At 46.7% G+C, this 9,758-nt stretch overlaps 1 protein-coding gene across 2 annotated transcripts; it reads left to right on the top strand.

Moving 5' to 3' along the window:
- Nucleotides 1-270: 270 nt before the first annotated feature.
- Nucleotides 271-2,685, top strand: LOC123087898 (uncharacterized). 2 transcript variants are annotated; one of them, XM_044510020.1, is made up of 3 exons: nucleotides 271-462; nucleotides 1,062-1,265; nucleotides 1,698-2,685. In XM_044510020.1, exons 1-3 carry the CDS (start codon nucleotides 374-376, stop codon nucleotides 1,888-1,890), a joined length of 486 nt encoding a protein of 161 aa, XP_044365955.1. In that variant the 5' UTR covers nucleotides 271-373; the 3' UTR covers nucleotides 1,891-2,685. The 2 variants fall into 2 exon arrangements, with proteins under 2 accessions (XP_044365955.1, XP_044365956.1); XM_044510021.1 differs by having other exon boundaries at nucleotides 1,693-2,685.
- Nucleotides 2,686-9,758: the final 7,073 nt, after the last annotated feature.

The following is a 9,758-nucleotide window of genomic DNA, read 5'->3' as shown; positions in this document are numbered from 1 at the left end:
TTGGACATCTCTCACCGAGAACGGCGATTGTGCGGACGGGCTCGCCTGCTCTCGGAACGTTTGCCAATCAGACAACGACGCGTTCCATACAAGATTGAATGCGATCGTATATATACCCAACGTATACAAACAGTGGAACAGTGATTGGCGGTGACGGAGCCGTGCGAAGTAACACTGGCTTATCGGTACAGCATGCTCCTGTCCCGGTGGTACATTACAGCACGCGTGAAAACCGGGACGGCATGGAAACGACGCTATCCGGACGGATAAGTCAAGGGTTGCAATGTGGGTCCACACTCGTGCCCGACAGTAAATAAAGGGAAAAAAGAAGTCTATCCTTTCGAGCGCCGCGCGGGGCGAGAAGCTCAACGCTATGGCGATGCGGCGCTCGAAGCTTAGCGCTATGGCGATGGCGGAGGCGGCAGACGACGGATTTCAGTTCCTATTAGATCCAACCGGCAGGTATTTTTGGTTCCCCTCGTTTTTTGTTCTCAAAATTGGCCCCTGCAGTTAGAGGGTCATCTTATCAGTAAAGAGTAAAGACTCCAGAGCCTTGTTTTTTCATAGATTCCCATTGCCGGATCTCGCCGTAGACGAGTATTTGCTGCGCGGCGAAACAGATCAATCTCTGCTATGCGCCGTCGCTCAATCCAGCAATAGTGGTGTGGCCATGCGGCAGTCACGGTACAACAAGAATATGACAGTCGTTCCAAAAGGATCGCCCTGTCGAGTTCAATGCATTCGACAGACAGAGACGATGGACAAGCATCTGACTTGCCCAACAAGTATACATATGCGGCGGAGTGGTTCTACTTGAAGCACATACTAATTCTGATTGTTGTGCATGATCCTAGAGGGTTGACATATAATGAACTTTCTTGATTATGCCAGAGAAGAGTGGTTTATAGTTATACTCATGATACCTTGACCAGTGTAGCACTCTGACTTGGTATTGAAACTGATACATATTTCTGAACAATGCATTCGAAAATTTGGTTACAATTATATGTCACTAATTCCTACTACTATGTGAAACATGGTTTTCGCTTCCCGGACCTCAGCGGCAGTAAATCATTACTGGATGGCGAAGCAATTCAAACTTTGGTGTGCACAGCCACTGAATCCAGCATTGGTGATGTGGGCGATACAGAAGAGACAATACAAGTAGATGTCAACAGCACTTGCAATGGAGTGGCCCTGTCCCTGGCAAACTCAGAACATTCAACAAGCAAAGATAACCCGCAAGCACCTGGCTGGACAAAGAGGTATACAAGTGTCAATGCGTGTTTCTATTTCGAACATATGCCAACTTTGACTGGCATGTATGTTCCCTCAAAAAATACAAAAGTGTAGTTAAAGTGTTGAACATTTGTATTGTTTGTGGGAGTCAACAATCACTTCCAAAGTGTGATTTTCGGTGGGGGTCTTAGTAAGGGATGAGACAGTGGAAACATTTACATTGGTGTTCACTGGATTTATCCGCATGATGGGCGGCAAACATCCACAGAACTTGCTCACAGGTGGGCAAAAACATGCATTTGTATTTTCAAGTTTTATTATCTTGTGTTTCCACACTTTGCCACTTTTCATCATTTCCCTGTTCGCGGGGTTGAATTTTGCTTTACATTAGGTTTCTCTGTGTATCGGTCTGATGATTGTAAAACTGTGTCTTGTTATGTTTGTGCAAATCAGTGCAGAGCCGTGGAGGTTGTAGCAATAGATAAGGTGATGCCAAATACCAGACATCGCTGGTGCAAGTGGCATGGCCTGAAGAAGGCAAAAGAATCTCATGGCTCAAATTGCACAAAGAGAAGCAAGTTTAGAACGGACTTCCACAAGATAATACACCACGTGCTGACAGCTGATGTGTTTGAGACTGGATGGAATTGATTGACAGAAACACATGGTTTGCAAAAACACCCTTACCTTACTCAAATCTACTCCGTGCAGAACCATATTTCAAGAACACAACCGCCACCGTGCATCACATGTAGTTGTTGTGCACGACGCAATGTGTTTAGAAGACAGAATTCAGTCGAACAAGTCGAAAGGTAAAGAAGTGATTGTGTTGCATGAACCACACAATGGATATGGGCTGATGTTGTAGGTAGTGCAGTTGGAAATTTCATTGGGTTAACTGCTACAGAGCGTAAATGGAAGGTCGGTCGACCAACCAGCAGCAGGGACAAGCCTCCATATATGATGATCGCTGTGCAAAGAGCCAAAAATGTAAGTTGGTGCCACATATGGGTGTTGCTGGAGAATTTGGTACAAGCAAGCATCCACGCTTTTGCAGTATATGTCGTCAGCCAGGGCACAAGAGCACCACGTATCCATAGAGCGGTGACCTCCCTCAAATGGCATGAAAAGAAGCAAAATGCTCGAACTGCGGAGTGGGAGGGATCGGAAGAACACCTGCAACAACCCTAAGGTTGTGCTACATGTTGCCGAGAAAGGTGCCCTTGTACGGGCTGTAGCTCCGTGATTGAACTGAATAAGCAGTGCGTAGCACTGACATTTGGCTGTTTTTCCTTGTATGATGAGGCTTAGTAGCCATTGGTGTGAAATGGATTATGCATTGTCGGGTTAGTAATTGTGATGATGTTTCTCTTCGATTAGTCTCAACCTCTGACTTATGTGGCGATGTGTTGTTTAAATCTAACTTTCCTGAATTACTAGCTGAGTAGGTTCTCATGCTATCTATGTCTGCTGCTGAGATCGATATTGCACTATTAATCTTCAGAGTGATTTTGGTCTCTTGTCTTCTATTCATTTTTCTAGTGATTTTTCAAGCATCACATACATGATTGTTTTGTTCAGATAGGCTTATATGCTCGGCAGACAACTCAACCGAGCTGGCACCGACCAAACAGCTGTATACACGCCCCTGGTTTAGGCCATGGGCGGGGCATAGCACTGTACCATGTAGTTGATTTTTGAATGCTTTTGGAACGCCTGCCCAGCTAGCCCTGTAGTACTTAATAGCATGCTTTTGGAGTGCCTGCCCAGCTTCATTTGGTGGTGCGATTTGCTGCTGGCCTGGATCAATTTGCGCCAGCAGAGCTGTCCACGGCCCAACCGAATCCAGGTGCTCTGTGTAGGCTTCCCGCGATGCATTCCACCTCGTCCCGGCTGCCATCGACTGAGGAAGCGCTCGCCGGCGAACTGACCTTGGCAGGCGACGTATGTCACCACTACCCTGCCGCAATCCGGGTAGGGGACTACAAGGAGGCGATCGGATTTGCATCTTGGTTGGCGTTCGCCATGAGCTGTAGCTAGGGTTCTTAAATCAAATTTGGGGAATCGAGTGAGCAAGTATGTGCGGGTCAGCTAAATAAACGACAGGCGCCAACGATGGACCGAGCAAGCGCTGCCTCCCACCATGTGTGACGCCGTCGCGGTCGTAAACGGCAGGGGCGATGACGCGCCGTGAGAAACCAACGGCCGTCCAAGACCAAGTTCTGTATATAAATAGCTCTTTATGACGTACAGATACCCTGCAAGCCTACAATTCAACGTACGGACCACATCCCAAAACGAGTTGAATGGGTAGCGATACCGGGAGCGTGCGCGCTCGTCCGCGCCTATCAATTTCCGATCTCTCACCCGATTATATCACATGCATGCTCTCTTTTTCACACGCTCTCGCCCTCTCACACATGCTGCACGATTTGGCCTATAAAAATAAAAAGCTCTCCCTGACACACAAGTTCTCTCACACTTCTTTTAAGAACACTCTCACGTCTCCCTCTCTTGTCTAGAAAACTAGAAAACCTAGAGTATACATGTCTCTGATGAACTCTCTCTCTCTCTCTTTGATGACCATGTGTGAGTAGTTTTCTTAGAGCATCTCCAGCCGCGCCCCCAACAGGCCCCCCGGGCGAATTTTTAGCGCCGGTGGCCAAAAGTCGGCCCAGTCGCGCCCCCAGGATCTCGTTTAGCGCCGGTTTGGGCGAAATCCAGAGCCGGCGATCCCGCCCCGAACCCAAGTGGTCCGGTGTCGCCTGGGCGCGCCGGCAGAAGCGAAAAGCGGCATGGGGCCGCTCTGTCGGCGACTGGAAGACTTTTCCCGCCGTTTCCTCCCGCCCCAACCCCCCTCTCTTCTCCATTCCTCCCGCCAAACCCCCGCCTCCACCCTGCCCTTCCGCCCGCCATGTCGCCAAAGAAGTACGTGATGCCGCATGCCGCGACGGATCCCGCTGCCGCCGTCCTGCCGAAGCAAAGGAAGCGTAGGGCTCCGCTGTCCAAGCCCCTCGGCATGACCAACGCCGAGTGGAAGGTGGATGTGGAGCATCGACTGGCGTCTTTTCTCGGCGCAGCTACTGCGCATGTTCGCCATGTTCCGCAATGACAACAGCGATGTAGACTTCAAGTACCTCCACGTCTTCAAGCAGATCGACAAGTGCGAGAAATGGGCGGCCGTCCGACGCACCCTCGCCAAGGCCAAAGAGACATACAAGCCGGACGCGTCGACAGTGGGCGCGGCCGACGGGCGCCCGGACGGCAACAAAGGTGCCAAGAAGGCGAAATACGCCGAGTCATCAGCCGCGCGTGCAAGAGTCCATCGAACACTGCATCGCCGACGCAAAGACCAGGGTCGCCGAGCGAGAAGTGAAAACAAAGGCGAGGTGGTCTGTTTTGATGACGAACAGCGCCGTCAAACTCGACTTGCTCCATGCCAACGCCGCTGCGAAACTCAAAGCTCAAGACGCCAATAAGAGGAACAACTACCTCGCCTTCTTGATGGGCGGCGCTGACATGCTCCAGAGCAGCGACGAGAAGCTCAAGGCGTGGTTCTTGGCCGAGCGCGGCATCATCCTAAACCAGATACCGGCGACGCCGACGCCGCCGCCCAGCCCAGCGGCTGATGACGATGCCTCCGCGACGCCCAGCACCACTGACGATGCCTCCGCCGCGCCGAACAGCCCGGAAGCCGCGCCGACTCCTCCCAGCCCACGTACGCCGACGCCTACGCCGCCGGAGGTCGATCTCGACGTTTGATGAACTCCTCCCGTGTCCTTCCTTTTTTGTACGCCGAACTACCGCGTGTCCTTTTTATTTTGGTCGCCGAACTGTGGCACCGAATCGCCGAACTATTGCGATGATCGCCTGTTTGTTGTTTCTTTGAGCGGGAATGATGGATTTCGAATATGGAGCACCTTGGGGGGCAGCACCTGGGCGCGTGGTTGGGGAGAAAAGAACCCCAGGGGCCGATCTAGCGCCGGCTTGCCTCCAGGCCGCTCTTTTTTGGCGTCCTGGGGGGGCCGAACGGCTGCAGATGCTCTTAGGACTGTAGGTTCATAGCAGTAGCTAGATCTCTCTCTCTCTCTCTCTCAAGAGTAGGTTTAATATTACCTTGAATATATAGCCCTCTTGCATAACGTATCCTCAATCTAGTCAGTTGTCCTTTTTTGAGCCATAGCTTTGAGATGCATATTACTGAAAATGATATCGAGACATCTGGAAGGTTTGTTTAGTTGTAGAACATAGATTAAACTATTTAAAGAAGGCTATTGTACAACATACCTTTGGTTATTCTTAAAGACTGAATGAAGTTAATGTGAGATCTGAAGAGTCTTCAGAACTGGCGAGTGGGGAAGATCAAGATCAGTAAACATCATATGGTGGTAGATTGAATGAGAATATTGGTGGGACAAACCCAACAGCGAGGAACGCCGAGAAGCCCTCCGACGACGAACGCCGGACGGAGGTAGTAGACGATGAACAAATCGCACTTCCGGCGACGAATGCCCTGACCGAGGATTTACCAAGGAAACACTACCAAGGTCAGTGTAACACTAATTTACTTACCAAGAAAACAACACCTTCCTCCCCCATTTTCCAAAGCTTGGCTAAACATGACACATGCTTCAACTCCACCCTCCAAGCATCCAGTCCCTAGTTCATGTTGTGGACAAATATGCCTCCTCAATTGTGTGCACTTTTCTCACATCTGCATTCAGTTAGTACATTAGAATGTCATATCAACATAAACTTCCTAACATATGGTAGCATTGGAAATGGATTCAACAAAGATACAAGCAGCAGTGGATCTAAGTGAGTTGCACTTGTACAAGCAGACCTGGTGACCGGTTCTTAAGGAGCAAGATTGTTAAACTATTCAAGTTGTTTCCCTTCCGTTGGATCGAGCAACCTTAAACTAAGTGCACGTCCATGCAGACCAAAGGGAGATGACGAAATATTACTTTTCCCATTTCAGAGATCTGCAAGCTATCATCATTGTCCAAAATAACCAAAAGTATAATCATCTTATTTCATCCAGTTCAAAAAATGAATTATGAAGAAAGAAGTACAAATTAGAGGGATTATGTGACCTTCATGGGAAAGAATATAAGACAGGGAAAGAGGAGTGAGGAAGCCCTCTGTCAACTGCAGAGCCAAGATGTCCACCTCCTCGTCTTAGCCGAAGAACCGCAGCTTCAGACCATGTACTCCGATCCGCCGATGCCTGCCACCACCGCCAAGACCCATATTGATCCGCCGACACAGTGGACTCATTCCGGCCAGCACGTGCGCATAGGCCACAACGTGTGAGGCTCGTCCTGGCATATCGCCTCGCCGCCGGTCTAAGCATGTCCTCGCTCCTCCCCTACCCTCGGCATATGTATTTAGGAGGAAGAGGAGCGGCGAGGACTTGAGGCACGGTTCTGGAGGTGGCTTGGTGCCTGGAGGGGGAGGCGCGGAACGAGGGGAGGAGAGAACGTCGGTGGCGGCGATATAGGGCATGGCGAGCGGGACAGCTCGCCCGAGTGCTGGGATGGGCTCGTGGAGTGCTCTAGATCAAACTCATATTGGTTGAAAGCGGGGGCGGGGGGGGGGGGGGGGGGGGGGGGGGGGGGGTTCCCTTCGTTGACAAACTAGTAAGCGTGCACGTGCAACGCACATAAGTTTAGAAATTTCTTCAATATTTTGATTATTTAAATCAAAATTTTGTTCATATTAGTTGTCACAATAACATGTTATGTTTTAACAACAATTGGTCTAAAATGTGTCCACACCATCCGATCACCATCTTGCAATTGCCATCCAGACGGTTTGAATTTTTGAACAAGTTTGTATCTTTCTTGCCGCACGCAATGCTCTACCTCCTGCGTCACGCCAAATCCTCTTTTTGGGCGTCACCAACGCTCTACCTCTCACATCATGCCAGATTTTATTTTTGTGCGTCACCAACGGTCTACCTCCCGCTTCATGCCAAATTTTCTTTTTGGGCTTATCACAGGAGGATTTTTTCCACCTAAATATAATCACACACATCATGGGGGCAAGCTCAAATTGCTGGTGGGTTGGGTCATCTCAACAACACCAAGTCAACTGACCAAGCTAGAACCTCTACAGGGAGGGCATACCAAATCATGTCCTTTTTTATCAACACAAATATAATGTTCAGAGCAATGGCATCATATTCAACATGTGCAAAACATAGCAAAAAATAAGGAGATTCCATCGTTTTATGCGAGGCAATGAGCAACTTCAGCAAGCAGTGTCCTATCATCTACCATGAAGATTGGGAACTTCATCGTTCCAAGACATCCTTTAATGTTTCACAAAACATGATGAAATCACAAGTACAAGTACTTCGACAGCAAGAAAATGAAAAAAAAATCAAGAAGGCAACATGTCTACCCCTCCACATTATGTAGAATACCTATTTTTGGGCAGTATTGCTTGCTATCCAAGACCCTGAATCTCCTCCAGATTCCTACAATTTTCACGATGAAATCAGTGTGATAGGAAAGATATGATCCACGTAAGCCTTGCTGCAAAAAAGCAGAAGGACTTGTGCAAAACACATAAACAAATACGACAAGCAAGAATAGTCACATGTTTATCACCTTTTCGAAACCAATGAAACTGATGTTGTAACGCATTGCACATGCTATGAAAGAAAATGATGAGAACAATATCACATTTCCTCTTACAGCAAATCAACACCAACAAATCTACAGCAGCATACAGGTACCATATAAATGATCTTGATGATAGATTCATGCGTAAAGGAAGGAAATTTGAAAAACATATCAGAATCTTATCAGGTGATCCTAATTCCATGCGAAGTTGCTTAGGAAAAATAGCAGTGAAGGTCTGAAGGATCAAGCACATCTCAAGCTGCAAGCGCAACAACATTGACATGGCCTTTGAGCCCACCGTCTCTCCACATTCCTGCATGTGAAGAATTAATCTGCACCAAATCAGAACTACTCCATACCTTAAAGATGAAGCCCTTACTAAAAAATCAGAAAATATTCAGAATAACCTTTTTTGTTGAACTAGCTATCTAAAATCCAAAACAGAGGGCGACCCTAATCCACACTACAACAAGTGAATTACTATATAGCTACCTTACGGGGCATATAAGCCTAATCGTCATACCGTCTTGTTTGGGAGAGTTCACCATTTAGTCTTGAATGGAGAAGATTGAACATGGTCTCGTACAACTGTGCAATGGTGTGGAGCTCCATTATGGTGCACGTTTCTAAAATTCAAAGTATATATGAATATATGCAAATAAAAGTTTTGCTAATGTCATAGTTAGCCATACTTCACTAACATCTTATCATGTCAAATCACTGGTTAACATCTCCTTTATGATGCAATTTTTAATTTTTTTGAAACAAAATTTAATTGAAATTCAGTAGAGATCTATCGGATGCCAAGATTATGAAAATCAGTGCAGGTTTATATCTGAGCATCGTCTACTCACCCTTCAAAACAATGATGACCGTTTGGACCAAGTACATCTCAAGCTGCAAGCGCAACAACATCGACATGGCCTTAGAGCCCACCGTCTCTCCACATTCCAGCATGTGAAGAATTAATCTGCACCAAATCAGAATTACTCCATACCTTATAGATGAAGCCCTTACTAAAAATCAGAATATATTCAGAATATCCATTTTTATTGACCTAGCTATCTACAATCCAAAACAGAGTGTGACCGTAATCCCCACTACAACAAATGAATTACTATATAGCTACCTTACGGGGCATATATGCCTAATTATCATATATTCTTGTTTGGCAGAGTTCACCAGTTGCATAGTCTTGAATGGAGAAGATTGAACATGGTCTCGTACAACTGTGCAATGGTGTGGAGCTCCATTATGGTGCACGTTTCTAAAATGCAAAGTATATATGAATATATGCAAATAAAAGTTTTGCTAATGTCATAGTTAGCCATACTTCACTAACATCTTATCATGTCAAATCACTGGTTAACATCTCCTTTATGATGCAATTTTTAATTTTTTTGAAACAAAATTTAATTGAAATTCAGTAGAGATCTATCGGATGCCAAGATTATGAAAATCAGTGCAGGTTTATATCTGAGCATCGTCTACTCACCCTTCAAAACAATGATGACCGTTTGGACCAAGTACATCTCAAGCTGCAAGCGCAACAACATCGACATGGCCTTAGAGCCCACCGTCTCTCCACATTCCAGCATGTGAAGAATTAATCTGCACCAAATCAGAATTACTCCATACCTTATAGATGAAGCCCTTACTAAAAATCAGAATATATTCAGAATATCCATTTTTATTGACCTAGCTATCTACAATCCAAAACAGAGTGTGACCGTAATCCCCACTACAACAAATGAATTACTATATAGCTACCTTACGGGGCATATATGCCTAATTATCATATATTCTTGTTTGGCAGAGTTCACCAGTTGCATAGTCTTGAATGGAGAAGATTGAACATGGTCTCGTACAACTGTGCAATGGTGTGGA

The sequence above is a fragment of the Triticum aestivum genome, chromosome 4A, assembly GCF_018294505.1.
Source record: "Triticum aestivum cultivar Chinese Spring chromosome 4A, IWGSC CS RefSeq v2.1, whole genome shotgun sequence".
NCBI classification, from domain to species: Eukaryota; Viridiplantae; Streptophyta; class Magnoliopsida; order Poales; family Poaceae; genus Triticum; species Triticum aestivum.
The sequence above is the reverse complement of the archived record's forward strand: the minus strand, read 5'-3'. Positions and strand labels throughout refer to the sequence as shown.

Excerpts from the sequence above, each read along its gene's own strand:
- LOC123087898 (XM_044510020.1), top strand. The coding sequence starts at position 374 with ATGGCGATGCGGCGCTCGAAGCTTAGCGCTATGGCGATGGCGGAGGCG. Across the intron at positions 463-1,061 it reads CTATTAGATCCAACCGGCAG|CGGCAGTAAATCATTACTGG; the intron begins GTATTTTTGGTT and ends CCCGGACCTCAG. Across the intron at positions 1,266-1,697 it reads GCACCTGGCTGGACAAAGAG|AGCCGTGGAGGTTGTAGCAA; the intron begins GTATACAAGTGT and ends AAATCAGTGCAG.